The sequence below is a fragment of the Scyliorhinus canicula genome, chromosome 14 (assembly GCF_902713615.1).
Source record: "Scyliorhinus canicula chromosome 14, sScyCan1.1, whole genome shotgun sequence".
In the NCBI taxonomy this organism is placed as follows: Eukaryota; Metazoa; Chordata; class Chondrichthyes; order Carcharhiniformes; family Scyliorhinidae; genus Scyliorhinus; species Scyliorhinus canicula.
The window spans coordinates 8872865-8897792 of record NC_052159.1 but is presented as its reverse complement, the minus strand read 5'-3'; the positions used below and the strand labels follow the sequence as shown (position 1 = coordinate 8897792).

General features: G+C 42.5%; 1 protein-coding gene across 3 annotated transcripts in view; it reads right to left on the bottom strand.

Annotated features, from left to right (window-relative positions):
• uvrag (UV radiation resistance associated gene) overlaps positions 1–24928 on the bottom strand; it is a 368181-nt gene that overhangs the window by 216220 nt on the left and 127033 nt on the right. For all 3 annotated transcript variants that reach the window (XM_038817639.1, XM_038817640.1, XM_038817641.1), the window contains exons 7-8: positions 21303–21408; positions 7832–7958 (exon numbers count right to left, since the gene is read on the bottom strand). In XM_038817639.1, the coding sequence (XP_038673567.1) occupies positions 7832–7958; positions 21303–21408 (233 nt within the window). The remainder of the gene's footprint in view (positions 1–7831; positions 7959–21302; positions 21409–24928) is intronic.

Genomic DNA, 24928 nt, shown 5'->3' with positions numbered 1-24928 from the left:
CGATGACTCTTTGTCAAAGCTCCAGTGGTTCTCAGAATGGTGCTGCATTTTATGCAAATTCCATTTAACAGTTCAGCTAGAATTGGAAGGTTCTTGAGCTAAAACCTTTGAAGGAGTGTGATTTTTGATTCCCACTTTACCTCCTATATAACCTTCAAATTCTCAAAAGATTACATTGTATGAAACAAAATTACATTTTTCTTCAAAAGATGTCCTAGCTTTGTATATACTACATAAAACTAAAGTCGAGTCTGGGTTAGATGAAAACTACTTAAAAGGCTGCAGCAGGCTCAAGTGACAACGTTTCTTCATGCAATGGGCTTGTTATAAAAAGTTGATCCTTTTAAAACAATTCTTATGTGGTTAATTCTTTGCAAAGCAAGAGATTTTAAAAATATTCCAAATAATTTGAGACGCCTGATGTTAATTAAAAAATCATTGTGGTGGACTGACCACAGGCCAAACAAAGTCAAAATAGTACAAATGAAACTTGTATCATGTCATTATCATTCAGAATCCCTAATACCCATTGGGATAGAAATGCAACAAATAGAATTATAAGACTTAAATGGTTCAAACTACCTCAAAAAACGAATGTAATACAAAGAGAATAAATTGTACTCCAGGATCTGAAGTTGATAAACATAAACTCTTCTGTATTAAATATCATTAATAAAAACCTGAGGAAGAGGCTAACAGAGATAACGTGGTGCTCAAATGACTATTAGTCTGTCCACTGTCCACATGTCCAGCACTGAAATGCATAACAGGTCCTGTGATGGACACAAACCTTTTTAAAAAAAAAAATCACACAACTGTGAATAGCCATCTCGAAGACAGGCTGCAAAATCTACAAATGTGAACAACCGTTACCAAAATATGTATTAAAAACACAGATTTGAACAAACCAGCACTCACTCTTCTTCTCCTGCAAGGGTGTGAAGTCAAGGTTCTGTTCCTGCCTGTTTGGTCAAACAAGTCATTCTAGACTTTGCAAGCAAGGCTTTCTTGTTTTGTTAAAGTAAAGAAATCTTTTGGATGTCCATGTTTAAGTATATTTCTCTTTTAATAATGACAAATTGTTGCACTCTTACATTGAAGGCAAATGTTAATAGACTTAAATTTTGTAGACTGTAAATCTGTTTTATATTTTTAAATGTTTAGAATAAAACCACAATAAAATATAAACTGTGAATGTGTTACACCGCACAAGTTTAAGTTCCTAGAAGCTCATTAGGAAAAGTCTAAGTGTGGGGCGGCACGGTGGAGCAGTGGTTAGCACTACTGCATGCGGCACTGAGGACTCTGGTTTGATCTCGGTCCCTGGTCACTGTCTGTGTGGAGTTTGCACATTCTCCCCATGTCTGCATAGGTTTCACCCCCAAAAACCCAAAGATGTGCAGGGTAGGTGGATTGGCCATGCTAAATTGCCCCTTAATTGGAAAAAATAATTGGGCACTCAAATGGAAAAGTCCCAAGTGACAAGAATGAAAGAGTAAGTTTAGTATGAAAGACATACCTGGAAAATCACCATCAGAACATAACTGAAAGCTGTTCAACTATTTCAGAGCTTGAAGTAATCTCCCCCAATGAGTGCTCTATCCAGAAAGATAGCTTTCCCTCTTTTGGTGGCTTAATCAGAAAACAGACTAGCAAAATTAATTATCAAGGTCAGAAATCCTAAATCATTCACAACATTCACATGCCTTAAAGATGTCCAAGGAATTATTCAGGTAAATGCTTGAGGCAACATTTCTCTCATTTCTCCTTGCAAACGACTCTTTGCTGCTTGAGCAACGATATTGATCCAGAGACAACCATTAACCATTCCTCACTATCTCACTCCAATTAGGTCCACAGGAGGAAAGGGAAATGTCCATGTCAGGTGCAGAGTTCAGCCAGTTCTTTAGTGCTGTCTTCATCTTTGTGAGAACGGAAAATCCAACCTCATGTCCGTCGTCATGAAGAGCAATAGCAATAAAATGCTCGTCTTACTCAGCAGCGAATACTCTCAGAACATAGAACAGTACAGCACCGAACAGGCCCTTCGGCCCTCGATGTTGTGCCGAGCCTTGTCCGAAACCAAGATCAAGCTATCCCACTCCCTCTCATTCTAGTGTGCTCCATGTGCCTATCCAATAACCGCTTGAAAGTTCCTAAAGTGTCCGACTCCACTATCACAGCAGGCAGTCCATTCCACACCCTAACCACTCTCTGAATAAAGAACCTACCTTGGATATCCCTCCTATATCTCCCACCCTGAATCTTATAGTTATGCCCCCTTGTAACAGCTACATCCACCCGAGGAAAGTCTCTGAACGTCCGCGCTATCTGTCCCCCTCCACCTTATAAACCTCTATTAAGTCGCCTCTCATCCTCCTCCGCTCCAAAGAGAAAAGCCCTAGCTCCCTCAACCTTTCCTCATAAGACCTATCCTCCAAACCAGGCAGCATCCTGGTAAATCTCCTTTGCACCCTTTCCAATGCTTCCACATCCTTCCTATAATGAGGTGACCAGAACTGCACACAATACTCCAAATGTGGTCTCACCAGGGTCACATACAGTTGCAGCATAACCCCGCGGCTCTTAAACTCAAGCCCCCTGTTAATAAATGCTAATACACTGTAAGCCTTCTTCACGGCTCTATCCACTTGAGTGGCAACCTTCAGAGATCTGTGGACATGAACCCAAAGATCTCTCTGTTCCTCCACATTCCTCAGAACCCTGCCGTTGACCCTGTAATCCGCATTCAAATTTTTCCTACCAAAATGAATCACCTCGCACTTATCAGGGTTAAACTCCATCTGCCATTTTTCAGCCCAGCTCTGCATCCTATCAATGTCTCTTTGCAGCCTACAACAGCCCTCCACTTCATCCACTACTCCACCAATCTTGGTGTCATCAGCAAATTTACTGTCCCACCCTTCAGCCCCCTCCTCCAAGTCATTGATAAAAATCACAAATAGCAGAGGACCCAGCACTGATCCCTGTGATACACCGCTGGTAACTGGTCTCCAGTCTGAAAATTTTCCATCCACCACCACTCTCTGTCTTCTATGTGATAGCCAGTTACTTATCCAATTGGCCAAATTTCCCGGCATCCCACACCCCCTTACTTTCTTCATGAGCCGACCATGGGGAACCTTATCAAACGCCTTACTAAAATCCATGTATGTGACATCAACTGCTCTACCTTCATCTACACACTTAGTTACCTCATCAAAGAATTCAATCAAATTTGTGAAGCGAGACTTACCCTTCACGAATCCGTGTTGACTATCCTGGATTAAGCTGCATCTTTCCAAATGGCCATAAATCCTATCCTTCAGGACCTTTTCCATCAACTTACCGACCACCGAAGAAAGACTAACTGGCCTATAATTACCAGGGTCATTCCTATTCCCTTTCTTGAACAGAAGAACAACATTTGCCACTCTCCAGTCCTCTGGCACTATCCCCGTGGACAGTGACCCAAAGATCAAAGCCAAAGGCTCTGCAATCTCATCCCTTGCCTCCCAAAGAATCCTAGGATATATCCCATCTGGCCCAGGGGACTTGTCGACCCTAAGGTTTTTCAAAATTGCTAATACATCCTTCCTCAGAACATCTACCTCCTCAAAACATCTACCTCCCTTGGACGATGCTACTCCACAACACAGATAGCCTCATGGGTTTTTGGCAGGTTTTTAATGTGCTGTCACAGGTAAGGTACAACAGTGTAGTTTTTTCATTTGGAGTCAGCTCTAAGTTAATTACGGACTCTGGAGTCTCAACCTCAAAAGGAATTTTTCATCCACCATTTCCCTTTCAAAATCTGAAACTTCTTTCATTTGCAAGTACTTACCTGCATATAACACACGTGTTTTGCATCCTTATTTGTATTGGCACAATTAATAAATCCATACCAAGATATTATCTTTTTCTGCTTTGTTCCAGAGTTAGGTTTCTTCTTTGTAGGTTGTTAACCAGAAACTCTGGAGCTCTGTACAGAGAAAACACTAGCACTTCTTTGGCCTGCCCTGGATTCTCCTCAGCAGGTCTCTCCAGCAGATTCAGATGTGGGATTCTGGCCGGTACACTGCCGATTTGTGTCTCTGCCATCTTTTTTGTAAGAAAATGAATCATCTTCACAGTTCTCTTACCATGTGTGTCAGCATCTAGAAAATGGAAGAAGCTCTCCTCTGTGATTTGGCGACAAAAGCACAGAGGGCGCTTGACACCAAGTGTACGTGCAGGGTGCATGCCTTGCTCACTACTGCCGCTTATGGCTGGAAGACAGCCTCCTTTCCTTCTCATCTGAAAGGCAGCAGCAGCCGCCATTCACAACAAAAATACTTGTAGCGGCCATTGGGAGCTTCTCCCGAATCTGGGCCAACGCAGGAACCCCACCACTGATCGCTTCACAAGTCTTCTGAAACCTGCCTGATACACACCCACAAGTCGCGACTCCCACTTTGAAAAACCCTGGCTTAGTGGGAATATCACTGTATACAAAATCCTTCTTCCTCTAAGTTCCATCAATATACACTTTGCAGATTGTCCATCCAAGTGGTGTTCCCCAAGCCAAAAATGCAAATTATTTGTTTCTTAATATTTACCCTTCAGCTAACATGAATAAAACAGATTACCTGCTCATCATCATGTAGCCGAATCAGATTGCAAGATGGGGGTCAAGTACTGCAATAAAATGTGACCAATGATGAAAAACTACAGGTGTCAAGACACAAGACCTATCTTGGGGGAATCACAGGTCATGAGCAAAAGGTAGCAATGCCCTAGCGAAAAAGAGGAAGGAATGTTGGAGCTAGACAACCATAGACATTTACAGACTAAGCAGGAGGGTCATCTGACTTTTGTGGTTGCAAAGAGTGGTCAAAGTTAAAAAAACTGCATCGAGATAATGAAACAGATGTGTACTGTTCATCAGGAATTGGGAAGAATGACCTCAGCCACATGAGGGTATTGCACATAAGTCATTAAACATTCTAGAAGACTGAAGAAATTGGTATAAAGTGCCTCAGGAGTGAAAACCCTGGGAACAAACAACCCTCGCAAGAAACAACCTCGAGTCAGTGGCTTGGAGACCAGTGAAGTAGCCCTGGAGAAGAGCCTGGCCAGCTGTTCTGCTAGGCTGATACTCGAGTTCAGTTCATTGAGTTAAAGAGTCTGTGCCATTTATCGAGTTTAAAGTCTGTGTGACATATTAGTACAAATAAAGAGTCTTTAATTGAATCCTATCGTGTGTTGTTTGTGTGACGTGTCAATTGTGAACCCTCAAGGAGCAGAGGGGGTAACAACCACATGGCTGTTTGTGGAACCTTGCTGTGTGCAATCTGCTGCCTTATTTCCTTTACAACAGTACTACTTTAAAAATATTTCACTGTCTATAAAATGCTTTTGAAGATTTACAGTCCATTCCAACTTTAAGTAACAGGCCAAGAGCAATTAGGTGGCACAGCTGACAAAGGTGCTGACAGAGGCAAGAGGGAGAAAAGGCAGCTAAGGCTATAAGCATTTGCCTTACAGATAGATACTAACCTCTTCCAAGCAGTTACTAGATTGCATTTCCACGGAGCTAAAAGAAAAATCAAAACTATACTGTATGTATCTAGCCATGTACCTCAGTTATTTCAAAGTGCCCCATACACTTCAATGTCTGATTATTCCTTTATTCAACAGATGGAACGGACAATTGGATTAAAAGGGAATGAGTTCTCTTTTACATTTTAAATGTATCTTCCTTTAAATAAATGCTTCATTGACAAACCTACTAAATTTGTTTGTACATTTGTAAATTATATAATTACTTTAGCAACACTTACAGGATTGGTGGTATGCTTTCATGGTTCTTTAGTAATTGCAGTTTCTCTACCATTACATTATGAAGCATAACATACAGCCATGAGCCGTTTGCACAAGCCAGGAATTGGATTCAAACCAACTACAGTAATCCTACCTAATTCATCCCCCTCCCTAAATCACTCATTATTCTGCAGTACACTGACAATACCAATTTCCTGGTTTCCTCAGGGCACTTTTATCATACTGCTGACAATAGAAGAACTGACATCGAGAGGAAAAAAAATTGATGAGATTTGCATGCTGTCTGGATGTCTTTTGTGTCCAAATAAAGAAGCAAGTTCTTCAAGAAACCAAAGTGATGAGTGATTGTCTACAGTTGTTGCTCTTTATTTTGTTGAAATCAACACTCCGTCCCCTACACCCAACACATTCATGGCAAGGCCTCAAAACACCATCAGTAAAGCCCAAGCTTTTGAGGGTCAAAGCCACAACCTGTATTTCACTTATTTCCTCTCCTAGTCTACAAACTTGGTGGTCCTCGGTTAAATAAAATATAACCCATCTGAATGCACAACAGAAATCTTGACAAAGCTGACCAGGTATCAATAATTTCTAAGTGTTAATAGTTGCTACGAGCAAGCATTTAAAGTTGAGTAACACATTTGGCTATTTTCTGAGAACTGATGGGTTCAATTACATTTTAAGACAGTCCTCTGTAATTAATTTCACTGCACTGAATTTCACATATTTCCACTAAATATGTCCTATTATTTTTTAATATCTAAATTAGAAGCAATGAGTTGCAGGTCAAGGGATTTGGTTGTCAATCAATGAGGAAATGTGGGGTTTTAACAATTATCTTCAAATAGCTAATTTCTTGTGAAATTGCTTTCCATCAGCTAGCTGTTAATGAGCTCTCTTGGCATCACTGCCCATTTCAGTTAACTATTGAATGTGTGCTTTGGATTGGATTAGATTTTGTTTATCGTCATGTGTACCAAGGTACAGTGAAAATCATTTTTCTGTGGGCAGCTCAACAGATCATGAAGTTAAATGATGCATACAGTTTTGGCATGCAGTTAACGATGAGCAAAAGCATTGTAGCAAAAGGAAAGGATCTGAAAGTGTGGGCCATTTCTCCTATAGGACGTACATTTAAGTTTCTCCACAGACTAGAAAAGAATGAGGTAACTTCAGCGCAAACTATCAAGAAAATAAAACTCAAAGGGAAATGAAAAAAATGAAATGAAATGAAAAATCACTTATTGTCACAAGTAGCCTTCAAATGAAGTTACTGTGAAAAGCCCCTAGTCGCCACATTCCGGCGTCTGTTTGGGGGAGGCTGCTACGGGAATTGAACCATGCTGCTGGCCTGCCTTGGTCTGATTTCAAAGCCAGCGATTTAGCCCTGTGCTAAACAGCCCCTAGTCCAAGTGCCTCCTCCTGTCTCTCCAGTTCATTCCGAAGCACTAGGATCTTCCGCTGCAAACGTTCCCGTTCCTTTTTCTAAAAGAAAAAGGAAAGTTTTACCTTCACCAATTACTGACTTCATTCAACAGGGAAGCATCTGTACGCAAACTAGTCCTGTACAACCCTTGCACTTCGTGAAGAAGTCTGAGTGGGAGACAGCAAGTACGCTTGGTTAACAAAGATCTATTCTGAAAGCACATTACATGAAAATGAAGTAAATACTGGTGCATCAATGTCTTTCCGACTATAATTCAAAAACAGAAACAGACCAAGACTATGTTATCTCTGCTGTATGGCACCACTACTTCTTGATACTTGACTTAACTCATAAAAATAGTCTTGTTTTTACCTATTCAGTCCAGAATTGCTTTAAATAACATCCAAAACAAATGTTTGGTGTGCGTAATATATAAATGTATATATATTAAGCAATCAAGACCTACAAAGGCACCTCACTGACATCCTTTGCCTGCAGCCCTGCACCACACCAAAACAACCAGAATTACAATTTTGATTATATAAAAAAAAGCACTGGTACTTAAGCAGAACAGATTCTCACCTTTATCCTGGAATGCAATCCGCTCCTTCTGCAACACTTCCAATTCTCGTCCAAGTGCCTTCTCCTGTCTCTCCAGTTCATTCCGAAGCACTAAGATCTTCAGCTGCAAACGTTCCCGTTCCTTTTTCTAAAAGAAAAAGGAAACAGTTTTACCTTCACCAATTACTGACTTCATTCAACAGCCACCCCACAAACTCAATAACACAGCTGTCCAGAGGTGAAGTTACATTTGATTGCACAATTAATGGTACCATCATTGGGTGCTCCAGCATGCTGATGCTACAACAAACTGCACCAGTTTCCATGCATAGAGGCATCCCAATTTTGACAGTTTAAAAAAAAATAGATTGGTGCAAAGTGGAATTGAAGCTTTAAAAATGTTATCCTCAGATACTTAGCTACATCTATGAATACTTCGAAAGTGAAATTGACAAAGATTTGTGACTAGATTTGGCATCATCCACTTAGAAATAACCTGACCGAATTCGTCTAAACAGGCCAAATTTCAGTGAAGGCATTCTTGACAAATAGTTGTTAGATACCAGAAATGCGAGATTTGTTAAAAACCAAATAATTTGTTCAAATTTGGCAGGTCGTAGTGATGTGTGGAAGGCATACTGCTCCAATTTTCATAGGACTTCTCCTGATCTTTCATCCCAACTTTATCAGTCGGCTGACAGTTATGCTGGTGAAATGTTTAAAAACATTGTTCCTCTGAGGGATGGGGTGGCGGCAACACTAGCGATTCTCCTTCATTTTGTTAGAACGATCTATTTACCAAATCATAAAACCAATTTTCTCTTCAATTCATCTTTGGAATAATATGAGCATCAATGCCATAAATAAATAAAAAATAAATAATCTTTATTGTCACAAGTAGGCTTACATTAACACTGCAATGAAGTTACTGTGAAAAGCCCTTAGTCGGCACATTCTGGTGCTTGTTGGGTACACGGAGGGAGAATTCAGAATTCTCGGCTGTTACAGGAATTGAACCTGCGCTACTGGCCTTGTTCTGCATCACAAACCAGCTATCTAGCCCACTGAGCTAAACCAGCATGGTCAGTGTTCAAATAAACTCTCCCACAGGCTCTTCTTCCTTCCTACATGCCCACTAATTAAATCAATATTTAGAATCAAATGCATTTCTGCATCTGAAGTGCACTATCTGGAAATAATCAGATAGAGTATTTGAAGGAGAGATCAGATTGCACATAACATCACCAGCTTCTGGTGAAAATCAAAATCTAATGTAGGATATGACAGCACTCAAAAATAGATTTGTTTGCACTGTCCATTAAACTGTATGGCAAGTTAAATAAGGTACTGCCTCATTTCACAAGCAGCAAGATGCCTCAAAGCACTTCACTCTGGGAAGAAAATGGCAGACGGTGAAGAGTGAATAAAGAAAAAAGTGGATAGTGTTTGGGAACGGAGGAAGAAATCAATAGGGGCTGTTTAGCACAGGGCTAAATCGCTGGCTTTGAAAGCAGACCAAGCAGGCCAGCAGCACGGTTCGATTCCCGTAACAGCCTCCCCGAACAGGCGGCGGAATGTGGCGACTAGGGGCTTTTCACAGTAACTTCATTTGAAGCCTACTTTTGACAATAAGCAATTTTCATTTAATTTCATTTCATTTTCAAAGGAATAGAGGAAGACAGCAATTATTGAGATTTTTAAAAGGAGATAAGAACAGACCAAAAGACTTTCAAAGCACAGGCATGCAGTGGCTGAATGGGTGGTCACCAACAGTAAAGATGACAATGTAACGGTCAGTGTTCGAGTTTAAGCAGTTCGTGCATTATGCAGATTAGATTAAGTCAGAGGGAACTGAAGTGCAGGCAAAGTTTTAATTCACCAGGTAAAGGGGTTCTTGAAGAGGATGGGGATCACCATGAACAGCATTTTTCCTGGTAGGAAGGAAGAGGAGCCTGTGGGAGTTTATTTGAACACGGACCATGCTGGTTTAGCTCAGTAGGCTAGACAGCTGGTTTGTGATGCAGAACAAGGCCAACAGCGCAGGTTCAATTCCTGTAACAGCCAAGAATTCTGAATTCTCCCTCCGTGTAGCAATTGAGTAGCATTGCAGTTATGAATAAAATGCAAGGCAAATGGCCAGTGCATCATATTATTTTGGGAATGTTAAAGGTTTATCAAAACAGAATACGAAACTAAGGTTTCAAAAGAGAACCCTTTCTAAAAGTAGATTGACCATATTGTTAACTATTTTAAACGCTACGAAAACCGTAAATCATAAAAGAAAAAGAAAAATTATTTCCCTTCCTCAAAATATTCCGTCTGCACAACGTACCTCAGTAGGTAATGTTTAAATTAAAAGCTAAAGAGAATTTCAGAAGAATGAGAACATGCCGCTCGTTACTGCATTCTCGACCATGTGTTTTTGTAGCATAGGTCAACAGCACTGTCCATCAAAATTTACTACTGAGGTGCTACACAACTGACTGCAGCAGTTTACTTTTTTTTTAAAAAAAGGGATCTCCGAATTTGACAGCAGTTATGTTTTCACAGATGTCTACATTTAACCAAAAATAGAAAATAGTCATGAAAACGGAATGAGAGAATGAAGATTGCTGTAGTTCTGAACAACTGCAGCTGTAACCTCAGCTGGAAAGGATGCCATAGATTTATATATTTGGACAGAAAGCTGCGAGATAAATGGCTATAACATAATCAACTACATGACATTTCTGGGCAATGATTCTTTTAAATGACTGTCCTCAGACGGAATCTAGCACAGGCTAAAAGCTCTCCAGAGTGAGTTGGGCGTTACCACACGAGAAGGCTGAAATATGCAAAATGATGGATATATTCCAGCACAGATGTGACATCCACAAAGGAGGCACTAAGAAATAACACTGGCATCAGAAACAATTACAAAATGGTCAAGTTAGTTCACTGAATATACACATTATTTTTTAATAGTTTCCAGAAAATGCACATTCTGTACAGAAAGATAGTTACTCAAACTGAAAGTAATTTCATCTCCATGAATTTTGCCATCAAGGTGATGGTGGGAACTGACCCATTGATCTTGCTGATTTAGTGCTAATGATGAATATATTCAAGTTTTCTACAGCACAGGGAAAATGTGCAAACCCCATACAAATCGAACCTGGGTCCCTGCCGCTGAGGCAGCAATGGTAACCACTATGCCACTGGTGGCACAGTGGTTAGCATCGTTGGGACCCAGGTTCAATTTCAGCCTCAGGTATGGAGTGTGCACATTCTTCCTGCCTTTGTGTGGGTTTCCTCCAGGTGTTCCAGTTTCCGCCCACAGTTCAAAGATGCACAGGTTAGGTGGATTGGCCACAATCAATGCCTGGTGTTATGGGGATAGGGTGAAGGAGTGAGCCCAGGTCGAGCGCTCTTTCAAAGGGTTAGTGCAGACCCGATGGGCCAAATGGCCACCTCCTGCACGGTTTTAAAAAAGGTCCGAAGCACTTGGGAGAGAAACAGAGTTAACATTTCGATAGAGGAAACTTTTACAGAACAGTTCTGTTAACGTCGTATGGACTCAAAACGTTAACTGTTTTTCTCTCTCCACTGATGCTGTCTGACCCGAGTGTATCTTGTGTATATCTCGTGTTGCCCTATTATGTATTCTCATGTATTTTCTTGAATTTTGTTTAATTCCCTTTTCTTCCATGTACTGAATGATCTGTTGAGCTGCTTGCAGAAAAATACTTTTCACTGAACCTCGGTACACGTGACAATAAACAAATCCAATCCAATCCAATCCTGCATTTTCTGCTTTTATTTCAGATTTCCAACATCTGCAGCATTTTGCTCTGATCCTCAAAGTCTTGTCCAGTACCATCTCCTCAACCAGGTTCCTTAGTATGCAATTCTGTTCACTGCTCAATTCAAGGAATTTTAATCAAAGGGACAAAATGCTTTTAAAAATGTACTTTGTTACTTTTGATGAACTTCCCATCCCAAGGTCCCCTGATAGACCATGGGCAGACAGAAGAGAGGAATAATATCGTTTAAAGAGACATTTTGCCGCAGGTTTTCATCTTGCACTCGAGGACAATTCATAAGAATCCCGATATAAGGATTAACAATTTATATGTATGAGCAAAAGGTTCTGATTGGTTGGGAAGTGGACTCATTGGTTGAGGTATTTCCGTGGAGAATACACCAGTTGATGACGACTGAAAATTAACCGTCAAGTATGATTTTAAATTTAAATCAGGCAGCATGACTCAAATTGGTCAAGGTATTGCCCTGAGGACGGAATCAGCCAACTTATTTTGTTTAGCTCAAATAGGCAGTGTGTGTATTGTTCTTTCTTTCTGCCAAGGACAGGGCCCTGTGTATTAATATATGTAGCTTCCAGTACATGAAAACTCACCACACTGTGACATCGACGAACCTTAAATTGGTAGTCAGCGTAATTTTTAACATACAGGATGATTTGCTAATGCTGGACAATTGCAGAATCGCATCTAACGTTGAACATTGTTTTGAGTTTTGCAAGCATGGGCAGATTGGATATGGTTTGTACTGTGGCTATTCTGAACAGTGGAAGGGACATGCTGTTTTCGATGATTTGCTTATCTATGGGACATACACCTACATAACAAGCACCAAACTGGCACTGAAATTCATATTCCTCACTCATTTTTATGAGATACAATGGCATAATGGTAACATCCCGTTAGTGGCCAATACTACTCGTGTTGCAACTGCATAGTAGCAGTGTGAAACAGCTAGCTTAACCAGTTACTCAAATTTTTGAGATGAAAATGAAAATCGCTTATTGTGACAAGTAGGCTTTAAATGAAGTAACTGTGAAAAGCCTGTACCTTGCCCTTTCAGAATAATCGGAGATAGACTGGGCATTTTTCTGGGCAATTTTCAAGGCCAACAGTCATGGTCGCACGCGCGCGCGCACACGCCTGACCTCCGACTGACAAAGCCATGCTGACCATCTCTGATCAAACTTTGCCTCTCCAATTGGAGATAGATTCTCTCAGAATTTTCTCCAATAGTTTCCCCACCACTGACGTGAGACTCACTGGCCTATAGTTCCTTGGCTCATCTCTCCAGCCCTTCTTAAATAATGGAACCACATAATAATCATTATTGTTGTCACAATTAGGCTTACATTAACACTGCAATGAAGGTCCTGTGAAAACCACTTGTCAGCACACTCTGTTCGGGTACACCGAGGGAAAATTCAGAATTTCCAATTCACCAACAAGCACGTCTTTCGGGACTTGTGGGAGGAAACCAGAGCACCTAGAGGAAACCACTCAGGCAAGGGGAGAAAGTGCAAACTCCACACAGCCACCGGAGTGCCGGAATTGAACCTGGGTCCCTGGTGCGATAAGGCAGCAGTGCTAGCCGCTGTGCCATGCCACCATGCTCCCTTTGTACCTTCTAAAAGCCTATCATTTCCTTCTCATCATATCCTGAATATCTCTGGTCATGAATGGCTCTCTGGGCTTGTTACTTCTTTCTATAACCCTAGAGGGAACATGTTGTTCCTGTACCCTCCCCATTTTCTATTTGAACATCCCTCACTGCTCTTCTGTAGATTTCACCACAAGTAGCTGTTCCCAGTCTACAAAGAACAACAGCACAGGAACAGGCCCATCGGTTCTCCAAGCCTGTACCGGTCTTGATTACACCCTCAGCACTTCTTACTGCCGTATCCCTCTATATCCATCCTCCCCATGTATTTGTCGAGATGCCGTTTGAACACCGTTAGTGTATCTGCTTCCACAACCTCCCATGGCAGCGCATTCTGAGTACTCCACCCTCTGTGTTAAAAAAAAAACTGCCTCGCACATCTTCTCTAAACTTTGCCCCACGGACCTTAAACCTGTGCCCCTAGTGACTGACCCCTCCAACCTGGGAAAGAGTGCCTGCCAATCCACTCTATCTATGCACCTAAATCTTCTTGACCTCTATCACGTCACCCCTCAACCTCTGTCTTTCTAATGAAAGCAGTCCATGTCTAATCAGCCTCTACACATAGCTAACACCCTCTAGACCAGGCAACATCTGGTAAACTTCCAGTGCACCCTCTCCAAAGCCTCCACATCCTTCTGGTAGTGTGGCAACCAGAATTGTGTGCAATATTCCAAGTGCGGCCTTACTAAGGTTCGAGACAACTGTAGCATGACTTGCCACTTTTTATACTTGATGCACCATCCAATGAAGGCAAGCATTCCATATGCTTTCTTGACTAGCTTGTCCACTTGTGTCGTCACTTTCAAAGATCTGTGGACCTGTATGCACAGATCTCTGACTTTCTATATTCCAAAGCTTATGCCATTTATTGTATATTTCCCCTTTGTTAGACATGCCAAAATGCATTACCTCACATTTGTCCGGATTAAATCCATTTGCCATTTCTTTGCCCAAGTCTCCAACCTATCTATGTCCTTAATCTATGTCCTGCTGCATCCTTTGACAATCCTCAACACTATTTGCCACTCCACCAACCATGGTGTCATCCACGAACTTAATAACCAGACCAACTACATTTTTCTCCAAATCATTTATGTGCACCATGTGTCCCTGCGGAACACCAATAGTCACAACCTTCCATTCAGAAAAACACCCTTCCTACTGCCATCCTTTGCCTTCTGTGACCAAGCCAGTTCTGTATTCATCTTACCACCTCACCTCTGATCCCGTGTGACTTCACCTTTTGTACCAGTCTGCCATGATGCACCTTGTCAAAGGCTTTACTAAAGTCCATGTAAACAACATCCACCGCCCTCCCCTCATGAATCACCTTGGTCACCTCCTCAAAAAACTCGATCAAATTAGTGAGGCACAACCTCTCCTTCACAAAACCATGCTGTCTATCGCTGATGAGTCCATTTGTTTCCAAATGGGTATAAATCCTGTAGCTACCTACTATATAATTTACCTACTATAGACGCGAGGCTCACCGGTCTATATTTTCCTGGATTATTCTGGTGCTACCTTTCTTAAAACAGCAGTACCACATGAGCTATTCTCCAGTCCTCTGTGATCTCACCTGTAGCCAAAGATATAAAGATGTCAGTTAAGGCTCCAGCAATTTCCTCCCTTGCTTCCCTCAGTGTTCTGGCTAAATCCCATCATGCCCAGGAGGCGTATATATCTTAATGTCTTTTAAAACACCCAATACGTCCTCCTTTTTGATGTCAACATGACCCAGACTAACCACATACCCTACCCAAGAATCAGCTTCCACAAAGTCCTTTTCTTTGGTGAACACTGATGCAAAGTACTCATTTAGTACCTCGCCCCATTTCCTCTGGTTCAACACAGATTCCCCCCCCCCCCAACCCATCAACCATCAACGCCCCAACCCAGTCCTTAAATGGTCCAATCCTTTTCCTGTCCACCCTCTTGCTTTTTACATATTAATAAAAAGCTTTGGAATTCACCTTAATCCTACTTGCTAAAGACTTTTCATGACTCCTCATAGCCCTCCTAATTTCCCGCTTAAGTATCTTCCTACTTTCTTTATACTCAAGGGTTGAGTGTTCCCACCCTTCTAGACCACATAAAAGTTTTCTTTTTCTTTTTGACGAGGTTCACAAAATCTCTCATTATCCAAGGCTCCCTAAACTTCCCATACTTATCCTTTGTTCTCTCAAGAACCTGACTTTCCAGAATCCTAATCAACTGTTGCTCGAAAGACTCCCACATGTCCGATGTTGATTTATCCTCCAACAGCAACACCAATCTAAATAATTCCTGTCTAATGCTCTCTTATTTTACTAAAATCCACTTTCCCCAATACAAAACTTTTTTCCCCCAACGTGTCCATTTCTTAGTCCACAACAAGCTTAAATTGTCACGATCACTAAATGCTCCACCACCATCAACTCAACTACCAGTCCGATTTCATTTCCCAGAATTTGGTCCAGCATTATGCCGTCCTTGTTGGAGTCTTTGTACATTGACCAAAAAGTTTCTCCTGTGTACATTTTAAGAAATGCACTCCATCTGAGCACTTCACACTTTGACTATCCAAATTAATGTCGGGAAAGTTGAAATCACTGATATAATTACCCTATTATTATTTTTACACATTTCTGTGAATTGTGCACATATTTGTTCCCCAATTTCCCAGACTATTTGGGCGTATATAATGAACAACCTAGAAATGTGGCTGCCCCTTTTTTATTCCTAAGCTTTATCCACAAAGCTTCATTCGATGCCCCCTCCAAGGTATCATCTCTCCTTACTGCAATAACTGACTCCTTAATTAATAATGCAATGCGTCCTCCTCTTTTACCCCATCCCTTGAAGATTCGATGTCCCGGAATGTTGAGCTGCCAATCCTGCCCTTCCCTCAACAAAGTCTCTATGATGGCTACTTAATGACAATTCCACGTGTCAATCCTCGCCCTCAACTCATCCGTTTTTCCTGCAATGTTCCTGACAGTAGAGGCTATCCATCCAGCCTTGCCTTACTCCCTTCAACACTTAATACACCTGCACTCACCCTGATGTGTTTGCTTTACTGCATTATGATGTGTCCCTTTTCTGTTAACAGTCTGCGTCCCCTCCTCTTGCCAAATTAGTTTATACTCCTCCCAAATTCCCTCATCCAAATTATTGAAAGCTATTGTGAATAGCTGGGACCCCAAGCGCTGATCCCTGTGGCACCCAACTAGTCGCTGCCTGCCAGGCCGAGCCCATATATTCCCACTTGTTTTCCTGTCTGCTAACCAATTCTCAATCCATGCAAATATATTATCACCAATCCGATGTCCTTTAATTTTGCACAATACCCTCTTATGTGGGACTTTATCAAAAGGTTTCTAAACATCCAAATACACACATCCACTGGATTATCCTCATTTATTCTGCCAGTTATGTTGTCAAAACACTCCAGTAAGCCTGTCAAACATGATTTCCCTTTCATTAATCCATGAAGACTTTGTACAATCCCATTGGTATTTTCTTTTTTTTTTAAATATTTTTTATTCTCCTTTTTCACATTTTCTCCCAAATTTACACCCACCAACAATAAACAATAATCAGAAACAAATATATCAATCCCCATATCAATAACGATCCCATCCTCCCACCAAACCCCAAACATTAGCCCACCCCAAACATTAGCCCACATGTTCACACAAACAAATGAAAAAAAGGAATTAGGGATCACCCATAGTCACCATTAACACACACAGCCTCCCACCCCCCAACCCTTCCACCCACCCGCCCCAACTAATGTTCAACGTTATCCAGTTCTTGAAAGTGCACAATGAATAATGCCCATGAACTGTAGAACCCCTCCATCCTTCCTCTCAGTTCAAACTTAACCTTCTCCAGAGTCAAGAATTCCAACAGGTGTCCCCGTCACGCCAGACCACAGTGTGGAGAGGTTGCTCTCCAACCTATCAGGATCCGCCTTCGGGTGATCAACGAGGCGAAGGCTACAACATCTGCCTCCGCACCCGTTTCCAACCCTGGCTGGTCTGACACCCTGAATCTGGCCTCCCGAGGGCCTGGGTCCAGTTTCACGTGCTCCACTTTAGAAATTACCCTAAAAACCTCCTTCCAGTAATCCTCTAGCTTTGGACAGGACCAAAACACATGAACGTGATTAGCGCCCCCCCCCCCCCGTTCACATATATCTTCTACTCCTTCAAAGAATCAGCTCATCCTCACCCTCGTGAGGTATGCTCTGTATACCACCTTCAGCTGTATCAGCCCCAACCTCGCACACGAGGTGGAGGCATTCACTCTCCAGTGCACCTCACACCAGAACCCCTCCTCCATATCCTCTCCCAACTCTTCCTCCCACTTTGCTTTGATCCCTTCCAGTGGTGCCTTCTCCTCCTCCAAAATAGCTATGTAAACTGTCGGCACTACCCCCTTCTCCAGTCCCCTGTCATCAGCACTTCCTCCAGCAATGTGGAGGCCAGCTCCACCGGGAAGCTCTGTATCTCCTTTCTGGCAAAATCTCAAACCTACATACATTTAAACATTTCCCCCTGCTCCAGCCGATACTTCGCTTCCAGCTCCTTCAATCCTGCAAACCTCCCTGAGTACTTCCCCGGGGACATGGGAAGCGGCGCTGTTGCTAGTGCTTTCAATCCTGACCCCTTGCAAACTCTCCTCCATTCTGGCCCACTGGGAATCAACCCCTCTGACCCAGCTCCGCACCTTCTCCACATTCGCCGCCCAGTAATAATACATCAGGTTCGGAAGACCCAAACCCCCTGCCTGTCTTCCCCTCTGTAGCAGCACCTTTTTAAAAAAATCTTTATTGTCACAAGTACATAGAACACAGAAAAATACAGCATAGAACAGACCCATCGGCCCACGAGGTTGTGCCGAACCTTTAGGTTTACATTAACACTGCAATTTACTGTGAAAAGCCCCTAGTCGCCACATTCCGGCACCTGTTCGGGTACACAGAGGGAGAATTCAGAATTCTCAGCTGGTACGGGAATTGAACCCGCTGCTGGCCTGGTTCTGCAACACAAACCAGCTGTCTTGCCCACTGAGCTAAACCAGCTCAACTTTCTAACTCTTACCACCTTCCCTCCCCATATGAACAAAGTAATCCTTCCCTCAATCTCTCTGAAAAAAGCCTTTGGCAGGAAAACCGGCAGGCATTGAAAAATAAACAGAAATCGCGACAACACATTCATTTTAACCGCCTGTAACCCAACCCGCCAGTGACAGAGGGAGACCATCCCACCTTTCCAGTTCAGCTTTCACTCTACCCACCGAACTTGTACCTGCGGAGACCCCCCCACTCCCGGGCAACCTGCACCCGCAGGTACCTAAAGTGGGTCCCCCCCCCCCCCCCAAACGCACTATTCCTTTCCATGCTCCTGAACTTCTCAATGCGATGGCCAACGGCGCAATCGCGAGTGCAAACAGCTTTACTGCGTACAGTTCTGGTCGCCACATTACCAAAAGGATGTGGATGCTTTGGAGAAGGTGCAGAGGAGGTTCACCAGGATGTTGCCTGGTATTAAGGGCGCTAGCTATGAAGAGAGGTTGAGTAGATTAGGAGTATTGTCATTAGAAAGACTGAGGTTGAGGGGGGACCTCATTGAGGTCTAAAAAATCATGAGATGTATAGACAGGGGGGATAGCAAGAAGCTTTGTCCCCCAGAGTGGGGGACTCAATTACTAGGGGTTACGAGTTCAAGGTGAGAGGGGAAAAGTTTAAGGCAGATATGCGTGAAAAGTTCTTTACACAGAGGGTGGTGAGTGCCTGGAATGCATTGCCAGCAGAGGTGGTAGAGGCGGGCACGATAGCGTCATTTAAGATGTATCTAGACAGATACATGAATGGTCAGGAAGCAGAAGGATACAGATCCTTAGAAAATAGGTGACAGTTTTAGATAGAGGATCTGGATCGGCGCAGGCTTGGAGGGCCGAAGAGCCTGTTCCTGTGCTGTAATTTTTCTTTGTTCTTTGTTCGGGGGGGGTGGGGAAAACAGGACATCCTGCCTAGTCCCATGGTGGAGAGAAAAGTATCACAAGCTGATGTTGTTTGTGTGGACACTCGCCCTCGGCTCCTTATATAGTAGCTTTACCCAGATCACAAATCTTGGTCCAATCTCAAACCGCTCCAGAACTGCCATCAAGTACCCCCATTCTACCCAGTCAAATGCCTTCTCAGCATCCAATGCCACAACCACCTCTGTTTCCTTCCCCTCCGCCGGTGCCATAACAACGTTCAATACCTTCTAACGTTTGAAAAGAGCTGCCTCCCTCTCACGAATTCAGTCTGATCTTTACTTATCACCTTCGGGACGATCCCATTGGTATTTTCTAAGGGTCCTTTATAATACTTTAGCATTTTCCCTACTATTGATGTTAGGCTACCCAGTTTGTAATTCCCTCTTTTCTATCTCCCTCTTTTTTTAAATAGTGGGGCTACATTTGCTGTCCTCAAAACTGCTGGCACTGTTCCAGAATCCACAGAATTTTCGAAGATAATAACCAATGCATTGACTATTTCAATGACCACCTCCTTTAGTATCCTTGGATGTAGATCATCAGCCCTTAGTTAATGGTTTCCGGCCCCATTAATTTCTCCAGCACTAATGTTTTTAACTAATATTAATTTCTTTCAATTCCTCCTTCTCATGATACCCTTGGTTCCCTGCCATTTCTGGGAAGTTAATTGTGTCTTCCTCTGTTCAGACAAAACTATAATAATCATTAAATTGCTCTGCCATTTCCTTGTTCTCCATATAGGTTCTCCTGTTTTGGACTGCTAGGGACCTGCATGCCTTCATTAATCTTTTTTGTTTTACATACGTATAGAAACTTTTACAGTCCGCTTTTATGTTCCTTGCAAGTTTATTTTCATACGCTACTTTTTCTCCTCTTAATCAATCCCTTCGTCTTACTTTATGTTAAAACGTTTCCAATCCTCAAGCTTGCTACTTTTTCTAGCAACTTTATACAATTCCTCTTTGGATCTAATACTATACTAATTTATTTTGTTCGCCCTGGTTGGACCGCTTTTCCCGATTTGTTTTGTGCCAAAATGAATCAATAACTGCCTCAATGCATACATTTGTTCCTTAAATATTATCTATTGCCTATCCACCATCATGCTTTTTAATGAAGTTCCCTAATCTATCATAGAAACATAAAAAATGGAGTAGGCCATTCAGCCCTTCAAGCCTGCTGTGCCATTTAATCAGATCATGACTGTTACTCTATCTCAATGTTATACTCCTGCGCTCTCCCCATACCCCTTTGTGCCTTTAGATTCTAGAAATGTATTTCCTTCTTAAATATATTCAGTGACTTGGCCTCCACAGCCTTCTTTGGTAGAGAATTCCACAGGTTCACCACTGAGTGAAGAAATCTCTCATCTTAGTCCTCAAAGGCCTACCCCATATCCTGAGTTAGCGACCCCTTGTTTAGGCACCCAAGTCAGAGGAAACAACATCCAGTCTGTTGAGCCCCATCAGAATATTATACATTTCAATTGGATCTCCTCCCCTCTTAGTCAATTCATGCCTCATACCGTCGTAGTTTCTTTTGTTCAGATTCAGGACCCTAGTTTTGGATCAGATTACTTCACAACAAGTTTATTAATTAACCCCTTGCTCATTGCAGAACATTAAATCTAGGATAGAATGCTGCCTCATTGGTTCCTTGATGTACTGGTCTAAAAAGCCATCCCATACAAACTGCAGGAATTCATTTGCCACATAGATCAAATTAAATAGCAGGTAATTCTGTTAAGTTGAGAAAATGACTGGCTTCAGGAGCATGCTGCATTATGCAGTTCTTGGTTGGCCTGAATCAGAAGATCAGTTGAGAAAGAAGTGTGTGTATTTCGAGGTCGGAAGTTAGAAGCAGAGTGGCAAATCAACAGTTTGCCACTCAGTGGAAATTCAGGCCCAATATCTGCATGGGTTTTCTGCTCACATATCAAAAATGTTCACAGCTCAAGTTCAAAAATGGATATTTAAGACATACATGATACTTGTCTTACCATTTTTGTAGTAGATGCAGTTAGTCTCAATTTCTCCTCTATTTCCTTGCCTACTTTCTGAACGGTTACCTGAGTCTGTTTTATTGCACGTTGAGCAGTATGCAGCCTGTAACACAAGAACGAAAAATATAAAATCAGAAATTTACTTCATCTATTCATAGTACCTGTTCATCAGAACAATGGGAAAACCTGCCTTTTTAAAAGGACATTAATGAACCAGATGGGTTTTTACAATAATCGGCAATGGTTTCATGGTCATCATTAGACTTTTAATTCCAGATTGTTTTTAATGGAATTCAGACTTCACCACCTGCCATGGCGTGATTCGGACCCAGGACCACAAAGCTCTCTGGGTCTCTGGATTACTAGTTCAGTGACAATACCACTACGCCACTGCCTCATTCTGCAAAGCATAAACTTTATAGAGGACAAAGTAACACTACTTAAGAATTTATCCCTTGATTAATATGGATTAAATCTTGTACACATCATTAGCATGAGACACTGGGTAGCTCCATAAGTCACATCAACTGCCCCAATGCATGTATAAGCTAAAATTCATTTTAATAGGTAGAATGGAGAACTTAATTGCAGTTTGGGAACATATCTCTTTTGTTACATTAGGACACAATTTCTTTCTAATCAGTCGAGTAATAGGATACAACTCTCAAAACTTTGTAGCATCTACAATTCATACAAAGATTACACATTTTGGAACATCTGCCCAGTTTGTCACAAAACATTTTTCAAATGACCAAAATTATTGCTACAGTCAATGTCATACATTTCATAAGAACATAAGAACTAGCAGGAGTAGGCCATCTGGCCCCTCGAGCCTGCTCCACCATTCAATGAGATCATGGCTGATCTTTTGTGGACTCAGCTCCACTCTCCGGCCCGAACACCATAATCCTTAATCCCTTTATTCTTCAAAAAACTATCTATCTTTATCTTAAAAACATTTACTGAAGGAGCCTCTACTGTTTCACTGGGCAAAGAATTCCATAGATTCACAACCCTTTGGTGAAGAAGTTCCTCCTAAACTCAGTCCTAAATCTACTTCCCCTTATTTTGAGGCTTTGCTCCCTAGTTCTGCTTTCACCTGCCATTGGAAACAACCTGCCCGCATCTATCCTATCTATTCCCTTCATAATTTTATATGTTTCTATAAGATCCCCCCTCATCCTTCTAAATTCCAACGAGTACAGTCCCAGTCTACTCAACCTCTCCTTGTAATCCAACCCCTTCAGCTCTGGGATTAACCTCGTGAATCTCCTCTGCACACTCTCCAATGCCAGTATGTCCTTTCTCAGGCAAGAGACCAAAACTGAACACAATACTGCAGGTGTGGCCTCACTAACACCTTATACAATTGCAGCATAACTTCCCTAGTCTTAAACTCCATCCCTCTAGCAATGAAGGACAAAATTCCATTTGCTTTCCTAATCCTGGTTGCACCTGTAAACCAACTTTGAGACTCATGCACGAGCACACCCAGGTCTCTCTGCACAGCAGCATGCTTTAATATTTTATCATTTAAATAATAATCCCGTTTGCTGTTATTCCTACCAAAATGGATAACCTCACATTTTTCAACATTGTATTCCATCTGCCAGACCCTAGCCCATTCACTTAACCGATCCAAATCCCTCTGCAGACTTCCAGTATCCTCTGCACTTTTTACTTTACCACTCATCTTAGTGTCATCTGCAAACTTGGACACATTGTCCTTGGTCCCCAACTCCAAATCATCTATGTAAATTGTGAACAATTGTGGGCCCAACACGGATCCCTGAGGGACACCACTAGCTACTGATTGCCAATTAGAGAAACACCCATTTATCCCCACTCTTTGCTTTCTATTAATTAACCAATCCTCTATCCATGCTACTACTTTACCCTTAATGCCATGCAACTTTGTCTTATGCAGCAACCTTTTGTGTGGCACCCTGTCAAAGGCTTTCTGGAAATCCAGATATACCACATCCATTGGCTCCCCGTTATCTACTGCACTGGTAATGTCCTCAAAAAATTCCACTAAATTAGTTTGGCACGACCTGCCCTTTACGAACCCATGCTGTGTCTGCCCAATGGGACAATTTCTATCCAGATGCCTCGCTATTTCTTCCTTGATGATAGATTCCAGCATCTTCCCTACTACCGAAGTTAAGCTCACTGGCCTATAATTACCCGCTCTCTGCCTACCTCCTTTTTTAAACAGTGGTGTCACATTTGCAAATTTCCAAACCACCAGGACCACCCCAGAGTCTAGTGAATTTTGGTAAATCATCACTAGTGCATCTGCAATTTCCCTAGCCATCTCTTTTAGCACTCTGGGATGCATTCCATCAGGGCCAGGAGACTTGTCTACCTTTAGCCCCATTAGCTTGCCCATCACTACCTCCTTAGTGATAACAATCCTCTCAAGGTCCTCACCTGTCATAGCCTCATTTCTATCAGTCACTGGCATGTTATTTGTGTCTTCCACTGTGAAGACCGACCCAAAAAACCTGTTCAGTTCCTCAGCCATTTCCTTATCTCCCATTATTAAAACTCCCTTCTCATCCTCTAAAGGACCAATATTTACCTTAGCCACTCTCCCATACCAGCTTCCCTGGACAGGCGCCGGAATGTGGCGACTAGGGGGCTTTTCACAGTACCTTCATTAAAGCCTACTCGTGACAATAAGCGATTTTCATTTCATTTTCTTTTTTGTTTTATATATTTGTAGGAACTTTTATTGTCTGTTTTTATATTCTGAGCAAGTTTACTCTCGTACTCTATCTTACTCTTCTTTATAGCTTTTTTAGTAGCTTTTTAATTTCGATTAATTGTTCTTTAAATTCATGCATGGGATTTGGGTGTCGCTGGCTAAGCCAGCATTTATGCCCATCCCCAATTGCCCTAGACGTGGTGGTGAACGGTTGTCTTGAACTGCTGCCGTCCATATGGCATAAGTACACTTACGGCGATGTTAGGGAGGGACTTCCACAATTTTGACCCAGCGTCAGTGAACAAGCAGTGATTTATTTCCAAGTCAGGGTGGTGAGTGGCTTGGAGGGGAACATCCAAGAGGTTGCATTCCCAACTGTTTTGCCCTTGTCCTTCTAAATGGCCATGGGTGTGGAAAGTGCTGTGGCAAGTTTCTGTAGTGCATCTTGTAGATGGCACACACTGCTGCTACTGTGCATCAATGATAGAAGGAGTGATTGTTTGTGAATGGGTGCCAATCAAGTGGACTGCTTTGTCCTGGATGGTGTTGAGCTTAATCAGTGTGTTTGGAGCTACACTCATGCAGTCAAGTGGAGTGTAAGCCATCACACTCCTGGGGCGAAACTCTCCGACACCCCGCAGGGTCGGAGAATCACCCGGGGCCGCCGATAATCCCGCCCCCACCGTGGCAGAAATTCTCCGCCACCCGGGAATTGGCGGGGGCGGAAATCACGCCCCCCCGATCGGCGTGCCCTCCATGCCGATCGGCAAGCCCCCTGCGGCGATTCTCAGGCCCGCGATAGGCCAAAGTCCCGCCGCTGAGAGGCCTCTCCCACCGCCGTGGTTTGAACCACCTCTGGTGGCAGGGGGATCGGCAGCGCGAGCCAGCCCCGGCGCCGGGCGTCAAAGGCCGT